This window comes from Numenius arquata, chromosome 4, assembly GCF_964106895.1.
Source record: "Numenius arquata chromosome 4, bNumArq3.hap1.1, whole genome shotgun sequence".
NCBI lineage: Eukaryota > Metazoa > Chordata > Aves > Charadriiformes > Scolopacidae > Numenius > Numenius arquata.
The window spans coordinates 60007792-60031676 of record NC_133579.1 but is presented as its reverse complement, the minus strand read 5'-3'; the positions used below and the strand labels follow the sequence as shown (position 1 = coordinate 60031676).

Genomic DNA, 23885 nt, shown 5'->3' with positions numbered 1-23885 from the left:
TTTTTTTTTTAACTCTGTTTTTCAGAAAGTGTATGGAAAAAATTCCAAGTGCTTGAACTAAATTCAGGCTGGAGTTGGCATTAACTGTGACAAAACCACGTTGCACAAATTTTCCATTCACTAAGATTTCCAAAGTGTTGCTTTGTTCTTATCGCTCTTAGAGGTGCAAAGATTTGGTTTAATACCTTTGATATTTATAAGATATTTATCAAAACTTCTTATATTCATGTAATGCACTTAAATTCTTAAGTTATTTGTCAGACTTTTAATCAGTAAATCATATTATGATAAAAAAGCCTCCCATATACAAACTGCCATCCTAATAGAGAGACCTACAGTTGCATTTCAACAGTTTAACACAAATAGACAGTCTTTGAAAAGGAAAAGTTCAGATTAACAGTGAGAAAAACGGTTTCAGCTTCCAAAGTGTATTCACAGTATAGGGGTTGAAAAGGGTTTTGTTTTCTGCGTTTTGTTTGCTTTAATGTGGATCCCCAGAAAGTTGCAGAACCACATCTCTTTCAAAGGTTTCTGATGAACACTAGGATCCAGGTTCTCACATGTAAAACCTCTACGTTTATGTATATTTTTTATTTAGCAATCTAGGAAAAATATAATTCTGATCAAATTCTTGCCCTATGTTATGCTACTATATTGCTTTGGACTTCAGTGAGAACAAAGCTCCATTTTATCCACAGTAGTTTGATATAAAGGGCATTCCACCCCCAAAACGGTTGCTGAGCTATTAAAACCAATTTTTTTCTTGCCATCTGTCTTAAACTGCTGGATTTTGCTCCTGTCCTGCCACCTAGCAGACTGCCTCTGGAAAACAAAAACCAGTGTCTTCTTGACACTATGTAAGGAAACTTATTCAGACAGAAGATATGTTTACCTCCTGACTAAGGACACTCCAAAATTCCAAATGCTTGACATACATACCCTCCAAAATGAACTCTTAGAAAGTATATAACACATAAATGACAAAACAACACATCCTAGACCAGCTTTTTGAGTTGTTAGCACATGAACATTAGATGTCCAAGGCATTAGATTTTTTTGCCAAGATGTTAGATTTTTGCCGATTGGAATTGAGACATGAAAACGGAAAATGACATGAACTTGTACCCACATTAATTCTGTTTTGCATTTTGATGTTTGTCTCTGTCACAAGCAGCAAGGCATGTAGCTCACTCAAAATCAATAGTGGCATGAACTTATTTGGCCTCTCCTAGGATGACAGAATTGGCTGGCTGGTCAGAAGGACCTTCGTGACGTCAGCTGGCGAAGCCTCCACCAGTCTTTGCAGTTGTGTTTGACGTGGCATAATGGAATGGCAACCTGACCTCATCAGCTCAGATACCTCCCCGTCTTTTGGGAAAATAGAATTGTGCAATAAAGCCTGTTCTGGTACCTCCTGGCAAAAGCAGGCCAACCATTTCGGTCCAGCAGTCACAGCCGGGTAAGTTGTACGTCAGTCCTATTTCTTTCACTTGGGTTAAAACACGGGAATAGGCTTTCCAAGTAATCTTGCTGTATTAACTCAATGTTAAAAATTGTTTGCCTGAATGTCTAGTGTTCCAAACTGCTGAAAAAGGGATAAATTTAACCCTGTCTCTTTGCAGTTCCCCAGGACTGCCTCAGTTACAGTTTGTTCTCAGTTGCTAAGCGTGATGGTAGACAGCAAACCAGCTCCCTGATAGAGTATATCCTCTAAGCGAGAGAATGGTTATCACAGTCGTGTATATTGATTCTCATGACTTCTGAACACCATAACTTCAGTTGATGTACATATATACCAGCAACTGGGTATCTGTAACACAATACAATACTGCTAAAAGAAGACTTCAGAGTTAAATGAATTTCAGTGAATAAAATAGATTATGTAGTGGTCTGAACAAAGAGAGATTTGCATTTCTAAAGTATGTTAATCATTTTTACAGTAAAAAAAATATGCGAAACCAGAAATATGTGCTGCTTTAATATTACTGTACCATTCTAACAAGTAAGCCTATCCTTGAAAACTCTCAAGTGTATGAACAAGAAACAGGACTGCATGATACAGCCTAACCCTGCAAAAGCAAAGGACTGGCACAATAGCTACCACTAATGGTATCCAAATAAAAATCACTGACATAGCCATACATGAATGTGGGCATGCTCAATCCTGCATCATCAGAAGTAAAAAAAAAAGAGAGGTTTCTATATGACTATAAATACAGTTAAGTCCCACCAGTCCCAGTGAGCTCAGTCCCACGGTTTCAGCACCTTCAGTGGGAAAGGCAGAAAAGAAGCTCCATCTGGTGGTGTGGTTGATTGTAATCACTTTTAAATTTCATTTAATTGCAAATGCAGCCTTCTCCAGCAACCAAATGAAAAAATGAAGTAACATGTAAAGGATCACCTGTCCTGCAAACTGAACCAGCATTGCTGAACACTTTAAAATCAGAAAACACTTTAAAATCAGGACCTTCTTCTACTCGAAGCAAGCCAGAGTTGAAGCCTTTCAATACAAGGCACACGTGATCCTGCCAGGGTACTAATCTAGGACAGAAACAGATCATCAAACAAAAATGAAAGGATGTGTTAGCACACTTCAAGAGGTAACCTGCTGCAGCCTGGGGTGGGGAGAAGAGAAGGCAGAACTCATTGGTTAGAGGATGAGGGAGGAGGAGCAGTGCGAATGTGAACTCAGCATTGCAGCTGAACCTGTCATATAAAAGTTCATGGAAAGTTTACAAGGTATTAAAAAAAAAACTGCTGTGTCTCATAGTAAGGAAACAAGCCATTCTTCAGTTAGTTGTTTTTAGCAGAAACTAACTTTCTTCACTGAACAAATGGCAATTTTGTTGGAAAATACATTACTTCCCGTCTTCAAAAAAATCTTGAACTGTTCTAGTTGTAACAGATTTGAAACATCTTATTATGAAAACTAAACAGATGCTTTAATCACTTGTTTATTTAAACAACTGCATTTTAGGAAGCTGCTTTTTTCTTCCCTGCCTTCACTGTGCTTGTATCGCCTGAGCTGTGAAAATGGTAGCCTTCCTGAGTTGATTGACAAATGCAGTAGAGGAACCTGGATGCACAGAACGGCTTAGAAAAAATAAAGATCAGGCTGACCAGTACCCATACTGGATATTTGCAAAGAATTGCTGAGCGAAACTAGAGTGATGCTGATGGTCAAGTAAAATGATTTGACCTAGGCCTACAAATCATTTTATCAAGCATTCAATTGCAAATGTATGTGTAGATGCAACAGCTGAGTAATTTCAGCAAAGTGACTGCTTTGCAGGAGTGGGAGATATGTTCCCCCAAGCTGATGTTATAAAATGTTATAAGCATGATAAAATATAAACTAATTAGTGAAATAATACTAGGTCTATGCCTAGTTTTCATGTACAAACTCATGTCTGCTACCGCTCATTGAAGAACCCATGGCAATTTCTTTCAAGACAAGTCCCAGTAGCCTAGCCAAAGTTTGTGCTAAACAACAGCGACCTTAAACAGAGATAAACCTTGTCCTGCAAATTCAGGGGAATAAAATATACTTTGTCTACTCTTTCGTAGTGCCCACATTTCAGTGGGGATATATGCTGCATTTCATCAAATCAATGCATCATTACGTTTTTCTAAAGAGTAAAGCAGAGCTTAGTATTAATTATCCACAAAAAAATCTATGTTAAAAGAACATTGAGAATACAGATTCAAGCATCGATACGCTAGAAATTCCCCAAAGTCACATTGCCTTTGTAACCTTAATGCAGCCTTTTTGAGTGTGTCATTTAGGTTACAGCCTTTAATTATGCATTCTTTGGCCATTTTTCCCTCAGGACTGTCTCATTAAGCACGTAAGATAGACAGCTACTCAATGGTGGTGTCATTGCTTTTCTCTACATTGCTCAAAATGTAGCTGTAGGCCTTGTTTATTGAACAGTATTCCAGCCCTGCTCTGGAGATGCAATTGGATTTCCTCATGGGATGCTCCATAGTGCTCTGTACAATTATCTTCCAAGTGCTTCAGAAACAGTAGACTACTATGAGATGAAGTATTCCTGATTTTACCATTAGAGAGCTGAGCTGTGGAGAGGTAAAGGTCAAAAGTGTCCATTTATTCTAAATGGTCATTTTGTAAGTGTGCAGCTTGACTTTTGAGGTTGCTTATCAGTATATAAAATGTGTTCAGAGCATCGCTCCTTTTGATTTCAGCTAGAGCTGTAAGTGCTCTGTACCTCAGAAATCTGACTGCTTGGGTTCTCAGGGTAGAAGTTAGCAACATGCAGTAAGTAGGTAACCAAGTTAGTTTAAGCAATTTGCATAGCATTGCTAGGTGCTTTATGTAGGGAGCAGCGATAAAATTTAGTCCCTTTAGGCTAGAAATCACTTGCTTCCATGGCAGGACCATCCTTTCCTTTCCTGCATTCTTTGCAATTTAAAGCAAATAAAGTCCAAGTCCTCCAGCCATGTAAATAGTATGTGATCGTGGCATTAAAGCCTTATCAAAGAATATAATTTCATATCATCATGAATGGAGACTGCAACCTTAATAAAGTTCTTTTAGGCTCTTTGTTCCTAGTACCAGCTTGGCACAATTCAGGGCAGTTCCACGTATGAGCTATCTGCAGATAATACATAGTTCACATTATCATACAGTAAATATTGAAGAAGAAGTTTAGCTAAATATGTTTCCTTTGCTGGTATCTGGACCACTAATCTGCTCTAACTCTGCTTCTGTCTCCATTTTCATATCCAACTAAAACAAAACCACGTCTCCTATTTCTTTTTCCTCCCAAGCTGATGAGACATATAAAGGCTGCTACTTCCACGAGTCAGTACATCATTTCTAATGTCTCTATAATATGCTAGACTGTAAATGCAACCTAATGGTGCCAAAACTGAGTTGTTTGTCTTTTTACTTGGTGAAGCAGAAGGACTCAACTCACTTCAGTTTGAAAATATTTCAAGAAGAAGCCGCATTGTAAGTTCAAAACCAATTCAGTTGAAAGAAGACACTTTGTTTTCGAGATAAAGATGTTCCCAAGAAGAAGCACTGCCATTCACACCCTGCTCTGTCCCCCATCCAAACAACAGAAATATATGAGCACAATGAAAGTGAACAGAGAGTTTTTACTGCTCTACATTATTCTCTTTGCAACAGCAGTAAGTAGGTCACTGTTTGCTCATCACATTGGACTCGTTGCTTTATACCATGAATAACTTCACTGACGTTACAGGAGTAATTCCAAACTTACGCTGCTGTAAATGAGTGCAGGATATAACTCTGAATCTTTTAAGTAAATCATAGACTGTAGAGTCTCAATTATGAATTGATTTCTGGTAGCTAATGTCCCTCTCCCCTACGTACCACTACTTCCTAATCATATAAGCAGCCCTACCCAGACCCTTTCCCTCCAAGGATCCTACTGGCAGAGCTAAGGAGAACTCAACAATATCAAGAGTAGCCAGGCAAATCTTAGGGAACCAAAATTTGGAGCCGTTAGTTACCTTGTAAAGTGATTTATTAATCAGGCTGGAGTCACGAGGAAGCGCAGCTTAACAACCAACGGGGAAGGACGAACTAATGAACTGAGCAAGAGTGTAAGAGCAATGGATCCATTTTCATTCTGACTATTGAAGGCATTCAGTGATTAAATTAAGTTAAATTACCTCAAAGGCCTATTTCAAGAATAATTTTTTCTTCTTCCCCGTTTTCCTTTTTTACCCGTTGTCCTGAAGATTGCACTTAATTTCACTTAATTTTATATGCTGTTTTGTACTTATCCCCCTAAGTGAAGAAAAAATTGCATTTCTTACTCCTTCCACAAGAAGGATGCATCCTTCTCCCAAAAGACATCGTGTCCTTTTCACTCCAAGAACAAAAGATTTATCTTGGCCAAATGTAGAGTGCTTTTATTTAACTGTGAAGCCTGTCTTACTTTCAAATTTGAAGATTAATGACTTCATGTAAAATTCTATGTTTCTTTCCTTCCATATGCTCAGGGGGTGTCTTATCATTATGCTTTATGTAGTCATTATTTCTTGATTCATGCTACAGAACAGGAAGACCCATAAAGTATTGGCACTGAACTGAAACAAGATGCGAGTCGTTTTCTTTATTTTCCTTTTTTTGAGATGCTGTGTCTTCACACTGATTCAATTTTTTGCTGCTTGCGTGATTGAATGGATGGTGCAGTTTCTTGTCTGGATTTTTCATCTAAAACAAAATTCCAGACATGCACAAAGGCTTGACTGTTCCCTAACATGTTTGGCCAGAAGCTGTAGCAGCCACTTTGGCAAGAAGTTCATCTGAACATAAACTGCTAGCGGAGCAGTCAGAATAAAAGGACACAAGCTCTAAAGAAAAAAATATTTTTCTTTCCCATCATAGCAATCAGCAACTGGTTTTCTGTGAATGGGTTGTGTATCAGACGCTGCAGAAGCTACTTGGACCTCAGATAAAGAGCTGACCTTTAGTGGCAGAGCATTTATTCAATTTTTTTCCCAAATACATTATGCATGAAAAAATAATGGAGGAAAATCCACATTTTTCCCTAGCTGTTTGGATAAAAATGCATTTATAGGAAACACAATTGTTTTAAATTTACCAAAATGTAAATGTTATCTGTAGAGCTGGGGGAGAAGATCTTAGCAATGGAAAAGACAATGGTGTTTCCCTGTCTTGTTATGGGATGAGGACGGGGACACATTTATTGCCTGTGGAATGTTGAGGTGGGTGTGTAAGCACTCCCTAGGACATTTCCCAGAAGATGAAGGAGCAACCACGGGAGCATGGCTGCTGTTTGTTACCTTCTGCAAGGAAGTGTGAATAGGGAACAGATTCCTGACTCTTTCTCAAGCTCTGTGGAGTAGCTTGCCCCAACGGGCGTCTTTTAAGAATGCATGTGCCTCCTGTTAGCCATAATGTGAATGACAATTGGTCTGTTTAGAGGGAGAGAGAAAGTGCATGAACATTCCCCCACCATGTAGGGCCCAGCCAAAATCTGATCCTTAGGAGGCAAGTGGAGGTGAAGACTGTGCTTCAATACAGATGACATACACTCCTGCTCCCCAGAACCTTGTCAGATGAATTATCCCTCTCATTTCTTCTCCCACTGTAGTATCACAAAAGTGAGTGTGAGGTTTCCCAGATTACAGGAGAGGTAACTCTAGAAGAAACAGATCAGGTGGTTGCGGATTTTTTTTTAAATTGCATTTAAGCCAAATCCAGCAACTCGGTCCATGGTTAGCATTTACTACTCTTCCTGGCTCGAACAGCTGCTTTGGGGAGTAGCTTGGCAGAAGCTTTGTTTGTAATCTTCTAGAAAGACAAGTCTGAGTGGGATCTTTTTTACAATCCATCACTGCTCTGAATATTTGGACCAAAGTGTGTAAATCTACATCTTCACCATCTTTCCACTTTCCACAGTGAAGAAAAAAGTTGACACTGATGAAGTAAATTGCTGGTTTACAGTCTTATACACCTCAAATGAACAAGGCACCAGAGTTATCTGTTTGTTTCTGTTTTGCAAAGTACTAATTACAACAACCAAGGTTAAAAGATTTAGACAATTTACTTCTTTCTCTTCTGCAGTCAATACTTAAGAAAAAAATATTGACTGAAAAGAAAAATATTTTGATTAATTTTAAAAACACAAACCCATTTCAAAATATCTGTGACAGGTACTTGTCTAGGTTTCATTTTATGAAACTCTATTTTAATAATGTTATTTTTAAAATCAGAAAATCCAGCAGAAAGAATGAGTTAGGATTGCTCTTCAATAGTGAAAAAAATACATGGAAAGAAGCATCTGGGCTTCTCAAGTAGAGATATTGTTCAAAATGTGAAGATCAGACTTTTCTTTCCAAACCCAGTTATTTTATACAAAAAGAGAATCAAATTTCACCACTCCCAGGAAACATTTCAGAGATCCTTCCCTACTCCAGGCTATTACCACAGGTTGCCTCAAGGCATTGCTTTCCTCTTGACTACAGCCGGTAACTCTCTTCAAGCATGAATTGCTGTAAAACTGCATTACCCTGTCACGGGTTTGAAATCCTTGGGAAAACTGTGATAGATTTACAGGGGCTGTGTTGCTTAAATTATTTAAAGTTTAAAATGTCTTTTTTTTTTTAAACAATATACAGAAACCCAATTACTCACAAAACTGTAACAACCACGATAAAAATTTCAGCATTTACCAACAATTAGTGTACATACATATAGCCCATTTAAAGATAGGGAAATTCTGTATGTTACAGCACATGCTACTGGACTCCTAATGTTTGGGTTTTTTTAATTATCTTCAGGGAGCTCTCTAAAACATGCTAAATGTACTCTATAATAGGACAGCCAAGGTATACGAGTAAGGGTGGGTTAAAATTAATTGCCTGACATATGAACCAAACTAACTGAGCAGTGATGTGAATCCTTCAATGCTCCACTGAGCTGCAGTGAACTACGCTCCTGCCAAAATCCCTAAAATGCTGACTTAACTCTGAATATGCAACCGTGAATCGTGACTCTCTTGACCCTTCCCCAATGTATTTTCCCCTCATTTCTTTTCCTATCCATTTGTATCCCTAGTAGAAAGCATAAATTGTATTAGTATAGAGAAGGTCACAAAAAAAAAACCCAAACCACAAAAAAAACCCAACTCCACAGTCTGCTTTGAACATAGCTGAATTTTCTCTCTGGATCTGTGGGCTTATTGATCAGAGGCTTGAACTTTTCACCCCTTTAGTACAACAGGCTTTCTGATCGTCGCAGTGTGACGCTTGTCTGCGCACAGAGGCTTCTGCTTGTGGGTATGATAATAACTGACATTAATCATGTGGTGCTCTTCCCATTAATGTTTGAATGCTTTAAATTAGAAGGCTACTGTAATTACATAGCTTTTTTTATTATTATTATTCATAATGATCCAATTAATTCAATTTATGCAGGCAATGTAAGTGCAGAATTCAGCCCTCCTCCACAAAGGTTAATGTGCCAGTGACCTCGTAACATGCAGCTTCATCTGTCTCATGCATTGGAGGATACAAGCCACTGAGTTCAGAGCAGCAGTGTCTTGATGTCACTTCAGTAAACAAGCACTCGGAGACTATGTGCCCTGAAACAAGCAGGTCTGAATCTGCCTAACAAGCCAGAAGTGCTGAACTAGTAATTCCTCGATAGCATCCCTCCTTCCATCAGGTAAGCATGGTTCTGTAACGCAGGCCTTGCAAGAACCAGCCTTTTTACACTGCTAGCTATTTATAACTATTAAGTCAGCAACATCAGGCAGACCCAAACATAGATAGAGCACTAGAAAAGTGCAGTCTATGCTAGAAGCGGAGCCTGGGCGTATGGACTGCTGAAGCTGGAGCCATAACGTAAATTCACTAGGCTGGAAAGACAGATTTAGAAAACCTAAGTGCTACCTATTTGCCTCAGCCAAACAGCCAATAACTGGCCAGGTAGAGAACAAAAGTGCTGGGGTTATGATATCAAGCCACGAAGATATGCAGCTGGTGAACACGTAAAATCATAGGAAATTGACGGTTTATTATTATTAGAGTTGATTATTTAAAAGCACTGCAGTTGTTGAACAAATGACCTTACCATAACCTATACTTTTCTATACTAAACAAACTTACTGTACTAGTCTATACTGAACAAACTTTTCCTCTTGGTATCCGACCACGTCAGGGAGAGGAATAACCAAACTCATGTACCCCTGAGCGTTAATATTGAACGTCACATCTAGAAATAGCAGGTCAAGATCTCCTAGGGCAAGCTTGAGATTTCTGCAACTACTATCATCAAACTGGCATCAAAACCGAGCGTCAGGTTTGCCAGCTTGATATATGTCTGGTGAACAGACATGAGTGGTGTTTTAAGCAAGGTTACATACAGCCTTGTGTAGTGTACAGAAATAGCAAATAACAAGGAAGTTGTGTGGTACCATTTTAAAATAAATCAGGAGCCACGGAGGTAGGGGACCGGAAAGATAAATACTACAGGAAGGCAGAGAGAGGACACTTTTGTATATGCTTTATATAAAGTATACAACATACAAAATGAGCAGTGAGAGGACAACGGAAGCAGAGCCCAATCCCATAGCCCTTGTGCACTGTGCTTGCTAACCCAAGCAGTCCTGTTTGGAGTGAGAGCAGACACAAGATCTTCTTCATGATCTTTTAAAACTGCAGCTATTACTACGAATACGCTCAGAGATCTAACAGACCAGAAACTTTCATCAGGAATCCACATTCCCAGCGTATCTCTCTGGGGTCCTGATGAAATTGGGTTGTATTTTGGTAGTGGCCTGTCGCATAGGGTGCACACACCCCTGCAGCTCCTGGGCTTTATGTATTTCTCATAGTTTCTGTAAGGTAGAAGGAAATGGGTTGCTTGATTTCTTGAAGGTTGCCCAATGGCATCAGCCACCTGAGGACACACTTCACAGAATCACAGAATGATATGCAGTTGGAAGGGACCTCTGGAGATCATCTAGTCCAACCCCCCTGCCAAAGCAGGTCCACCTAGAGCAGGTTGCACAGGAACGCGTCCAGGTGGGTTTTGAATGCCTCCAGAGATGGAGACTCGACCACCTCTCAGGGCAGCCTGTTCCAGTGCTCTGCCACCCTCAAAGTGAAGAAGTTCCTCCTCATGTTTAGATGGAACTACTTATGTTCAAGTTTGGGGCCGTTTCCTCTTGTCCTGTCACGTCTACCTGTCTGGTTTAACCCTCCAAGTGTCCATGTCCCCTAAAACCATTCCCTAGCAGGAAACACGCCCTGGGGGCCAACGATGCTCCCCCTCAACACCTGCGGGGCCGAGCTCCCGCAGGCAGAGGGACTCGTGAAGCACGCGCATGCGGTAACTGCCAGGCACTGCAGCTCCTGCACCACAGAACCCGTGTGGGTTTCGCTGCCCGACTCCCGCCGGGCTTTTCCTGAATTTCCGAGGACCAAAAGCACCGAGAGCCCACATGCACCGAGTTCGGGAGGGAGGGCCTCTGCCTGCAATGCCTGCCGGCCCCTCGCCAGGGCTGCGCATGCGCGCGCCTCCATCCCGCCGCGCTCCGCGGAAGTGACCTCATCGCGCAAATTCGTCCTCGCCCCTCCTCCTTCCCTCTGGCCCCTCCGCACCGTTCCGCGTGGCGTGACTAGGCGCACCCCCCCCGCCCCCCGGTGGCAGCGGCGGTAGAGGAGGATGTCGATGCCGGTGCCGCCGCTGCGGCGGCTCCACCAGGTCCCGCGGCACCTCCTGGTCTGCGAGAAGGGCCACCTGCGGCACCCGCGCTCGCGGCACGCGGCGCACGTGCGGGACCACGCCTACAGCTGCCGCGTGAGTGCCCCCGCCCGCCGAGCCGGGCCGGGAGCGGGGAGGGGAGGGGAGTGGGCGGCGGCCGGCCGTTAACGGACGTTGCTGTCAGTGGGTGTGAGGAGAGGGCCCTGCGGAGGCGGCGGCGGCCGCCGTCCGGGAGCTCCTACAGGGATTGCTCATCCGAGCGGTGAGGGGCTGAGGGAGAGCCTCGGCGCTGAGGGGAGTTCAGGCTGAAGGCTGGCTGCAGGCGTACCCTGGAAGTCCCCTCTCTCATGTTGTCACCGCTTCTGCCGAAGTATCATAGAATGGTTAGAGTTGGAAGGAACCTTAAAGATAACCTTGTTCTAAACCCTCTGCCATGGGCAGGGACATCTCCCACTAGACCAGTTTATTCAAAGCCCCATCCAGCCTGGCCTTGAACACTTCCAGGGATGGGGCATCCACAACTTCTCTGGACAACCTATTCCAGTGCCTCACCACCCTCACAGTAAAGAATTTCTTCCTAATATCTAATCTAAATCCCCCTCTTTCAGTTTAAAACCATTACGCCTCATCCTACCACTCCACTCCCTCCCCATCTTTCCTGTAGGCCCCCTTCAGGTACTGGAAGGCTTCTCTAAGGTCTTCCCGGAGTCTTCTCTTCTCCAGACTGAACAACCCCAACTCTCTCAGCCTGTCCTTGTAGGAGAGGTGCTCCAGCTCTCTGATCATCTTTGTGGCCCGCCTCTGGACCCGCACCGACAGATCTGATGTCGTGCTGCCATCAACTGCTTTGTTGTTTTGGACAACTTAAAGTTGCGAAGTCCATTTTTTTGCCAGCTTGCTCTCTTTTCTTTGGCTGTTGCAAAGTCTCAGTCAGATCCTCTTGCTGTTTCCCTAGTAATTTTTTTAGCAGCTGACAAGAAAGCTTGTGTGGCAGACAGCTCATCTGTCTGTTGTTACTTCTCTTGCATGTGTGTGCAAAGGGAGACAGATACATACTTGTGCTCTGTTATCTTTTGGAAAAATGTTTTTTGAGGGATAGAGGGAGAAGGAGCAGGAGGACAGACCTTTATGCTGCTTGGGCATAGTTGTTGGGAAGCTTGATACTTGTCCATGTAATAACCTTGTTTTCCCTGTTCTCCTGGACTTGATTTATGAAACACGTACAGAAAATATTTTAAACAGAAAGGGAATTAAATGTAGGCAATTGGACCAAAAGATTGAATGCTGAGTTTAGTAAGAAAAGCTAGGTGCTCATCCCTTTTGAAAATCTGTTTCCTACCTCCAGTTAGAAACCTGCTACAGAACTCGTAGCCTTAACATACACCTTAAGACTTTTTTGAAAATTGTAAGCCCATTTTAAAGTTTTATTCTGATGCTATGTTCACTCTTCTGACCTCCAAAATATTCTACAGAGGAGAATGTGTTCATTCAAAAACTAGTTTAAATTCGACTTTGGTCTTCACTTTTCTACTGAGATTGGATAAATGCTTAGCCTACATTTTTAGTTGTAACTGCTTCCTCCATCAAGAGCTGAAGGAAATGTTCCAGTGTGACATCAAGCTAAATTTATAATGACATGAAACAAGATCTTTAGGTAACTGATGCTGTGTAAAATCATGCCTCTGTGCAACACCTCAAATGCTATTGTAAATGCATTTGTAAATGCATGTAAAATGCAACACGCCCCCGCCAACAATGTATTTAGTGCACATGCAAATTGATACATTTTGAAGACAATGACTTGATACTATTTTTTCTTCGTCTCATTTTTGTATGATATAATGATATCTTTGAAAAGTAGAGTTTTTCTTTTGTATTTCTTGGTTTTCTTCCAGAACAGATTTTAGGATATGATTTACATTACAAATATGTTCCTAATAGGTGTCTTTTTTGATCCCTGAATGTGGCATACTACCTGAAGTGCTGAAAAGTACCATTGCGGATGTTGGAGAGTACTACTTGGTGAGGAATTTATCGGTTCATGAATTGGTCGCTCATGAATTCATCGATGCTTTTGTAAAAAAAGGTAAGCAGGAAATCGAACGTGACAGATGTAGTAATAGTGTATTTTATTTTGTAACACAGTAAAATCCATTTATTATTGTTTATTCTGAAAGGTATTTTAAAGCAAGGGAAGGAAAATACTAAGAAGATTCTGTATTAATTTCTTCATCTGCTTTTTTCTGCTTTGTGGTGTGTCAACATTTGTTTACACCCACTGGGTTCAGAACTTCTATGATTGTTCCCTCTTCATTTCTCCCTATTCCATCTTAATTCTGCAATCCAGCTATCGAGGTCTTCCATGTATCCTCACACCTGTTTCTTCTGCACGTCATCTTTATGCAGATTCCTGCAGAAAGCAGCTACCTTCTCCCTTTCTCATTCCTTCATATTTCAACACAGAACTGTGTTAGCTGTGTACCGCAGCAGGCAAGAGAAAAAGATGGGAAAAAAAAATGCTTGCTGCTTTTTCTTTTTTGCTAACGGAGTTGCAGCAGTTCATCCTTACACAGTAAGAGCAAAGAGGATGTGAAGAAAGATGCCCAGCCAACTTGCAGTTGCATACTCAGCCCATGCTGTTTTCATCAAGCAGGCCCTGTTCATTTGGCTCATGATAAATGTTGTCCCCTTCAGGTGATTGTCTGGGAGAAAAAAAGCTTTAAAGCAAACAGAGGAGAAAAGAGAACATGTGGGTGAAACAGGAGAATGAGATCCATTACTTTCTAAATGTGGGACTCTCCTTTAGTCTCATTAATGGCTTTTATGCCATTAGTTTTATGGAAGCAGTGTGACGTGTACACTGAGTTTATAGGATCTGACTTGTATTTTTAAGAACAAAATTGATTGTGGCAGATAATACTACAAAATATATTTAGTAATGTGAGCATCTCCCACCTTGTCTTCATTGAACTAATACTAGAAATGTGTCTGGAAAAAAAAATACTGGTTTCCATTTGCTGAGTGGGGAAGGTTGCAGGTGGAAAGAAAGTATTTTCATACGGGGGTATATTGCTAATGTTATCTGTATTACAAGCCCTTTAAAACAGTGCTAATCCAAGGTTTATAAAAATAATAAAAAAATGCTATTTTGCTTGAGATGGAAGATGGAAGAAAGCTGATGAAAACACAAGGGTTTAAGCGTGATTCAAATGGTATTTTTCATGTTTGATTAACTTGAGGTGAATCTTTCATATCGTCATGTCCGTCTTTAGAGACTGTAATCTCATGGTTTTCTGTTTTACTATTAAAGGTTCATGCTACGCACTTACCTATAACACAAAAATTGATCAAGATAATACTGCAGCTCTGCTACCAAATGGTATGTTTTGGTTTGGTTTTAGTAATAGATACATATTGATTCTGGTCTTGGGGTTTGTTTGTTGGTTTTTTGTTTTGTTTTTTTTTTCATGTGGAATGTCTTAAACTGGAAAATGTAATGCTGTACTTGCCAACTTTATTAGAAATATTTTTGAATCAGAAAAATATTCATTCTTTTTTTTCTCATTCATGCTGTTAAATTATTTATTTCATCTGAAGGAAATAAAAAAAAAGACATTTTCACTTATATATAGTGTCAGGTTGTCGGCACTTCAGCAGTAATTGCAATTGCTACAGAGGATTATTTTTGTGAAAACATTGTTCCAACTGCTTGTTTCCTACTGGTGTTAAAGACAGAATTTGTACTAAATGAGAAAATTATCAGCACTGCTTAGGAACACTTTTAAAATATTCAATGTTTATTCTTTGAGAATTATGTAATGTGCTAAAATATTCTGCAGTTCCATCACAGTTTTATGAAAAAATGTTACATCTCAGGTGGGTTTTTTAATGCAGAGAAAATAATGAAGCTATTTTATGCATCAAATATGTCATCTTATTTCCATTTAACAGTGTATCAGATACAATAGAAACACAAATCGGTCTATCAGCCCTTTAGCCCTAGACGCTGTAATATGATGGGTGCCCATCAGGACATAAGTAAATTCAGATTCTTCAGAGGAGGGATTCCTTTTTGTGCTCTGTTAGCACAGTCCTAGCAAAATGCATACTTGACAGTGTTTGAGTTTGTATGATACAACTATTGCAAGCTATGCACAATTAATGCAGAGACAGCATTACAGTTCCTGGGATGTCACCATCTGAAATCTTCAGCAACAACCTTATTTGTTTATATTCTATATTATACTGTTACTTGTACAGTAGATCCTAAAGACTGCAGTAGAGATCTGTTGTGTGAAATTCTGTACCAAGTGGCAGCTGCCAGATTTGGTTTATGAACGTGGAAGTGGAGTTGTTCCAGCGTGTATCAGATCATCACTAATAGGCGTAGTTTACTCAGTATGAGTCGTCCCACTGGGGTTGGAGGAACTGCTTTTGTATATTTAGTTGAGCAGCGCGTGCATTAATGTTTACTAAGTCAGGCCCTAGAGTAATGTAGTGTTCAACCAATGACATAGAAAATGGTAGGGGACAAGTGGAGAAAAAATTGAAGCAATGAAGTGAGGTAGTACAGTTAAAAAAAGCTATGACTCTCTCAAGAATAATATTATACTTTCCTCGTTCTAGTTCATATGACGTCTTTGATAAAAAAAGAGTAATTGACTTATAACCTGTCTTTTCTTTAAAGGTTAATCTGGTTATCCATTTAACTGGAAATACGGAGTCTGGACCATTGATCCAGAGCTAACATTGTATAAGGTATATGGTTCTCAGAAGACTTCAAAGGGAACTAAGTAGATTATTTGCGTTAAAGTTTATTTTGTTTATAGGAAGACTAATTCTGTCAGTGGATAAGGATACTTACGAGGAACTTGGACTGCAAGGTCACCCATCTCGATATTCTGGCAAAAAAGTAATGAGATATAGTAAGTATTATTTATACTAACAGTGCTTGTTTCAGATCTGTCTGTGAAGCACCTTGTTAGGATGTTAAACCGGCAGTGCTGAAACTTCCCTTTCCTTAGAATTGGTTATTGTCTAGGTCATATTTTTCCAGATGTAGATACAAAGACTTCATGAAGAGGAAACAACACTTTTTCCAAATAATAAGGGAATAAACGTGTGATCTTTTGGGTATTCTATAAAATTTTTAATTTCTGGGTTTTTCATTGTGTTGTATATACAGTCTTGAGCCTCACTCAAGACTGCTTGCTTGAATGGGAGAATTGTATTATATTAGAAACATCAAAAATGGTAGTCTCCATATACCAAGTACTTGGAAAATGGTGTAATTTTTTAACAGCTGCAGAGGAGACATACTGAGTGTGATTTTGGAGTTTGTTGTTGTTGTTTGGGGGTTTTTTTGTAAATAATTAAAAAATAAAAACAAAACCATGAACACTGTCATCTCAAGTGTATTAACCTGCAGCAGTTGATAAGTAGTTACATAAAAACTTCAGAAGGGGAACTTTGTTATCTATTATAAGAATTTTGGCGAAATGGGCATCATTTTACTGTTCAGTTGGTTAAGTAAAATAATGATGAAATTTCCCTCTGAAAAATAAATGTAACTTTTAGCCTGGGACCAATTCATCTAGAAAAAAACAGTTGAAAAAGTGTCATTGCCATTATATGTGGCTTTTGATATTAGAAATTCTAGGGTTTTTAGTGCTAATAGCTTGCTTAATTACCAAGATGTTTTTAAGGCACTGTTTTGGGACTTCTGTCACTGCCATTACAAAAGGAATCTGTCTCTCCACTCATTAGAAGGCAGTTCCAGATTACATCAAAATAAGGACAGCAGGAGGTGAATATTTATTTACATAATGGGGAGTCATATTTGCATAATCAAATGCTTTATAAAGATGCTGAATATGTTAAAAGAAAGTTTAGTGTTCTTTGGTTTCTTTGAGCTCTTTTAGTTCTTAATGAATTTAATATCAAAATCTATTTCAATTGAGTAACTATTGCCTTTTTTTATATTTGTGCAGTTATAACTATTGACTTGACTGATTCCGGCTTTCACCCTGATAGCAAGAAACATCAAAGAGTGCTTTGGGCCTTGAAAGAAAAGAAACCTTTAGAATTTGACTTCCTACTGGCTTGGTATAATACAGGTAATAGGAAGTAAGTGTAAAACTGAAGTACAACTGCCATAAAGTCCAAATATTTTTAGTTTACTGTTCTTTTCTAGTGATTGTCCAAATGCATTTTTAGTGGAGGGAAGAATTAGATTTAAATGTGTTTGGGTGGGATTTTTTTGTTTGTTTTGTTTATTTGTTTGGGGTGTGTGTTACTTCCTACGCAGCAGAACATTTCAGTTCAGGAACACAGCAGTGATTCATAGGAGACAGACTAGTTGCTTCATTTCCTTGTCTCTGTTGCCCAGGCTTTCTAGCGTGACTTTGCCTATTTGATAGTGCTGCCTCTTTATAAATTTGTGACATACATAACCATTATTAATACACTTTTTGGAGTGTTTTATTAATACACAGAAGTTATATATTTGGTGTAGTACTCGAGATGGGGAATTTTGATTTCATCAGTAGTTATAGGACATGTACAGAGTCCCTATTTCTGTCATGTGCTGTGTACACTGATATACACAGTCTTCTGTTTTATCATTTTATTCTCAAGCACTTGTGTGAAATTGGAGCAGAGTAGGGGGTTATTGTTACAAGAAATTGTATTGTCTCAAATCACTTTTCTTCTAGTATTCGTTTATCTACTGTTTTCTAATTAAATTAATTTTTCTTCTGGGAATTAAGTATTGTTCTTCCTCTGAGGGTCATTTTCCAAAGTCCTCAGTTGCTTGTCTTGCCTCAGAACAGGCTGTATCTAGGGATATGTAATATTTGGGTAGAATTGACAAAAATTGCAGGAGTTTGTACTGCAAAAGAAAAAAAAAAAGTTTTTCTTCCTCATAGCTGTGTAGCTTTTAGTGTGTTTTTTCCTGGCTCTTCAAGACCGAGTCTGAGAGGGAGTTACTGATCTGAGAAATTAAAGCTGCTTATAAGCTCCTTTAGCAGTGTTCCATGTTTCACTTTAGTCCTTCATGTTTCCCCTTACCCTTTTTAAGTACTAATCATATGACAAAGATCCTTCCTTGTTTGTTATACAGAAATTTTTTAAAGGCTTGCATTTCCCATCCTTGTAATCTTCAGGAAAGAGTCGCAGTGAAGACTGTTGCTACCATAAATGGTGACATAAATCCAACTAAGGTGGTGGATCTTCAGGCTCAGCTTACTTGGATTTATTGACCCTGGGCAGAGAGGAAAATGCCTCCAGGGCCAATATGTTTCTTATGTTTATGGCTACCAGTGTAGTAGTGTTCAGGAAGAACAGCATTACTTTTCCTCGCTTTCTTATGTCCAAAAACTAGGTCAGCTCAATCATTTCCTGAATATGGAGTGAAATATAAATGCCCTTCCGTGCAGGAATCTTGTGCTCATAACACACGAAAGACTCTTAGTTCCTTTGTACTGACAAAAATAAAACTTTTATAGATTTTTATTAATAGACACAAGGCATTGTGTAGATTCTGCTGGAAGGGATGTATATAAATACATCCCTTTTCAGAGGGATGTACTTTGTTGAGAGCATCCATGTCCTCTGCGAACATTCTGCTTTCAGCCTTCCTGCTGATAACTGGTATTTCTTGCTATGGCCAGCACTGCTGCAAATGCTGTAAACATTCATGTCGCTTTCTAAAAGCAGGATTTTTTGATTTCATACCCGTTTTTCCCACTTAGTGGTTCTGGCTCCAGGAGGAATAGAAAAAGGGAATATGGAGTGTCTCACATCTTTAGTGACAAACCAAGCTTTTCTTCTCTTTTCTATTGCTATAATCTCTATGACAATTTTAAATGTTTATTGGCTGAAATTCACTGGTCCCCAAAAAAACTTGACAATGTGCCTGGTTGTTGTTGACATGGAAAGCTATGCTGTAGCTAGAGGAATTGTTCTGTTGGAGTCTTGACCGTAGTGTTTGAGACTTCTTGAAGTTAGGACTATAGCTGAGGCTCTCATACAGAGAAGACATTTAAAATGTATAATTTCTTATACTTGACTAAGAATTCTAGGGCAATATTATACATTCTTTGAACTTGCTGGTCTAGCAAATGCCAATAGGAAGTACAGACTGAAGGAAGATGATCTGTTCTAGCACACTTCAGATTAAATATGTCTATATAAAAGTACTCAATTAACAAGAATTCAATGGCTGCCTGTCTTTGTCACTGTGCTCTTTGGTACTTGGACAGCCTTTTTTGAAGGATGACGAAAAAGGATCAGGTTAGCCCTCCTTTTTCTGCTTTCCCACGTGATTGTCCTTGATGGGATAAATATGGCTGATGGAGTTTAGGCAGTTCATAATTTGGATAGCAAGCCTTGGATATTGTATTCCATAGTGAGTGCATTTGCAGACCACTTTGTTTTGGGGAGCAGTTAACATGTGTTCCTGCTCCTTTTCATGTGTTCCTTTTCAGGAACACTCTGAATTCCTCTTTCTAGTAAGTTCATGTTATTACTTGCCAAGTTAATTCTGCTTGAATTTTCTGTTGACAGATCTATGTGCTAGTTAAATAGTAATTTTACTGAGCTATACTGAGTTGCTGGATCTTGCGCTGTTTTATTTCAAAGAAGATAAGGAAGTTGAAGATTCTATGACTTTTGCCAAAGATAACAGCATGTAAGCAGTTTACACTGCATTTTCTTGTATACATATACAAAGGTTTCATGTATTCAGTGCTCCTTTTGTTTAGTAGTTTTGTAACAGCTCTTTGTGGTGGTGTGTTGTTAAGGTGCAGAGGGATCAACATTGATGTCATACTTTTCAAAGAACCAAATAAAGGCTCTGAAGCCAAAAATAACAATCAGCACATTAAGGGACTTGCAGTGTCCAGTGTTACAAAGTGATGAACTCCAAGGAAAGCCAGAGGAGTCCTGCAGTACAGAGGAACTGTTTGAATGGCTAGGTGCTGTCTGGAATCAAGTTAGCTTGTGAGTATTTGAATTTGTTTGATCTTTAAATACATTTTAAGTAAGGAAAGCCACTATTTTAAGGAAGAGCTAAATAAGAATTAAGACACATGTCTGTAAGTGGGAAGTTTGTTATGCACTTAAGCGTTTGTTGTAAGTCTTGAATAACTTCTCTGTGTTTTTGGGGGTACCCATGTTTACTGGTGCTTGTGTGGTGCTGTGTTTCAGATTTATGACCAAAACAGTGTTGACAACTCAGGGATGTTTTAGCTATTGCTGAGCAGTGCTTACACAGTGTCAAGGCCTTTTCTGCTTCTCCTGCTGCCCTGCCAGCGCGTAGACTGGGAGGGAACACAGCTGGGACAGCAGAACCCAACTGACCAGAGGGATATCCCACACCATACGATGGCATGGTCAGCAATAAAATCTGGGGGAAAGAAAAAGGGGGGGAAGTAGGTAGTAGGAAAAGGGTAATAAATGAATTATCTAGTTTGCTTTGCTTTCACACGCAACTTTTGCTTTACCTATTAAAGGGTCTTTATCTCAACCCACGTGTTTTCTCACTTTACCCTTCCGATTCTCTCCCCCATCCCACTAGCGGGGAGTGAGTGAGTGGCTGTGTGGTGTTTAGGTGCTTACCAGGGTTAATCCACAGCACCATGACATCTTGCGTATTAATTGCTTGGCCACTAGTTGGTTCAGTATTAATTTACGTGATATACATAGACACTACTTGTTTGGTGCAGGTTTTGATTACTAAGACTTACTGTAGAAGATTTAAAGTATTTTTTTGTTGTTGGTTTTTTTTTGTTTGTTTGTTTGTTTGTTTTCCAGAGACAACAAATCGTCTAGCTTCTTATCAACCTATTGCTGTCCTCAGCCCAACACAGTGGTGGAAAAAGCTTTTTTGTGCACAATCACAGGTTTTATAATTCCTGAGAAGATAATTCAGTTATTGGAGCAGCTATGGTAAGGGCTGGTGGAAGTACACTACTAAAACATTTGTACTCAACACTTTTTAATTTTCTAATCACTTTTAAATACTTTTCAGTAGTACTGTTGGAGGTAAATAGCAAAATATACAGAACAAAGACTTTTTTTTTTTTAAATTAGGAAATGAGCTGGAAGCTTAACATTGGTATAAAAAAAGCAATAAATAGTTTGGGGTACTGCAAACTGAGAATGCCTGCCCTGTATTCTAGTAATGACTTTGCTTTTTGTCTTAATTTCTAAGAAACAGTGACTCTACTGAGCTCCACATTTTTCAAATTCCCCCTGTCTATGAAAATCAGATGCCCTCAAATATGTCTGATGTAGTATTTTTAACTACTGATGGAAAATATGATTGAAATCCTTTTATGATACCAAGAAGAGTATCACAAGGTACTTCAAGGTTATTGTGCTATTGCAATAAATTAACTTAGAGTGAGTTTTTTGAATCAAATGTTGTAACATGGGACACTGGATAGTGGTGACCAGGGTAACCGTAGTTTTAATTCAGTACCAAACTGCATGATACCAGTTGGTCATGGATCAGTGTTGTATCTGTCTGTATTGTATATTAGTGCTACTGACAGCAAGTTCTGGAAGCTCCTTGCTCCGTGTGTGAGACAGTGCTTAAAGTGCCTGGTGGTTAACAATTGTAGCACTGACTCACAACAATACTGCTCTTGCTTTTTCTGGAATATGATCATTACTCTGAGCAATTTTCAAATCTCATGCAGAAAGCCTCCGTAAGCTAGGGTTGGAACACAAATTTCCTTGGCTTTTATTCTGTACTTTAAAGAGCAGTGGATAATGTCTGGCTTTGATTATTTGTGATCCATTTCCTTTCTGGTGGTAAAAGTATTTGTGTCAAGCACAGCCTGATTATGTTTTTTCCTCCAATGTCTTTTTTGCTCTGATAGCAACTGTTCTCAGTAAGTGTTCTATTTTCTGAAAAACAATGCGTGCTGTAGGAAATTCAGAACAGCTACTTTACAACTTAGAACTTTTTCTAATTGCTATACCTTGCAGGTTTGCCATATCTAAAAGTATGGTAGGAATAATCAAGAGTCAATCTTATTTAATTTCCTAATGTCTTCTGATAGAATATTTTCTTTTGAATTTATTTATTATGTACTAAAGCGGGGGGTGGGGGTGGTGGTTAACTGTTAATCACAAATTTTCACTAAAGTGCCTGGGGTTTTTTTTTTTTGTTTTTTGTTTTTTTTTTTTTACTTTATATTGTATACTTGAACACACTGTCTATTCTGTTGTAATTATTGACTACCTTGTGGTCTTCCTTGCAGTTGCTATTTTGGTGAACCAAAACTGGCATATTGGCTGACCTTAACTGTGCACGGCTTTGCAGACAGCCCTGTTTCCTGGAGAGAAAGTGAACACAGTTTCCACAAGGGAGGAGAGAATTTGTACAACTTTGTAATTTTCAGAAATCTGGACTACTGGCTTCAGATGGCTGTAGGAACTAATGACGATTGTCCTCCATAAAGCTATGTCTACAGAAGAAGATTTCTAATAATCCCATGTTACTGCATAGAAATGTAATAAGATATTTTTTATAAAACTAACTAGGTAACAGGTTCTAAGAGGCTGTATATGTTTTTCCATAATTTATAGCCCTTAAAGGATGACCTACAATGGAATGGATTTTTGTTTCTTCACTGTCATACAGTGCATTCTGAAAGACTTCACAATTCTAGCTTTAAGAAAAAGATGTTTTGGAGAGTTTAAGTTCTCAGGAATTGACTGTAAGTGGTTTCCCTTTATCCAGGAGTAATTTTGGAATTTGAAAGTTAGCTTTACAGATTGCTAGCTAAAATATTTGGGGGGAAATCTCATTTTGGGATTTAGTGTTTTCTTTCTTTGCATTAAAGATATGTAAAACCTTCAAATTAATGTTTAAGACATTTCAGCCTACATGCTGACAAATAAAAAAAAATGTTCTCCATAATATGTTATGGGGGAGGAGAAAAAGGATGAGGAGAAAAGAGGTACATCACGGTGGGAGGAGCACCCATTGAACATGGAAAAAGTAAAGCTTACTGACCTGCTTTTTTGATTTTGCAAATCACAGTTGGCAAAAGGCTGCTGCTTGCTTTCTTAATTGACTTCCGCACACTCACACCCCCACCAAATACCTACTTTTAAAAGTCGCTTGTGGTTCTTGCTTACAGGACAATTTGTGGAGCTAAGATTTCAGTCATGTTATTGCAAACACATTTCTGGGAAGGACTCCATGGAAATACCCTCAAACAACGCAGTTGAAGTGAAACCGGTTTTGTTAAGAATAAGCAGGAATGCTGAGAGCATAGACAGCTATAAAGAATCCAGGTTAACTCCTGTTGAAATCCATGAAAGGTTGGGTGGTGGTTTTGGGGGGGAGTAGGGGTGGGTGTTATTTGTGTTTTGTTTTATGGAGTGCGTGTGTATCATTAAAGTACCAATGCAATGCTTAAATGGAAGTTGTTCACTTGATGGAGTGAGAGATTGGTAGTGGAAGTTAGGGCATAGCTGTAGTGGAAACGTCAAGATCTTCTATCAGGGAGCGTAGCACAGAAAAGCAGAACAGACCACGGGAAGCAGTTGAACTTTATTTTTTTTTTCTGTTTATTGGCTCTCTTCAGTGAGGAGAATCATCCTGGATGATTTACTTGGATAGTATTTGTTTGTC

At 39.3% G+C, this 23885-nt stretch overlaps 1 protein-coding gene across 1 annotated transcript; it reads left to right on the top strand.

The window, feature by feature from the left end:
• Positions 1-11200: 11200 nt before the first annotated feature.
• On the top strand, positions 11201-23668 carry RPP40 (ribonuclease P/MRP subunit p40). The gene is made up of 8 exons (XM_074146688.1): positions 11201-11329; positions 13175-13319; positions 14544-14612; positions 16063-16158; positions 17224-17349; positions 20035-20233; positions 21047-21181; positions 22504-23668. The coding sequence occupies exons 1-8, from the start codon at positions 11201-11203 to the stop codon at positions 22700-22702; spliced, it is 1098 nt and encodes a 365-aa protein (XP_074002789.1). The 3' UTR covers positions 22703-23668.
• The last annotated feature ends 217 nt before the right edge of the window (positions 23669-23885 follow it).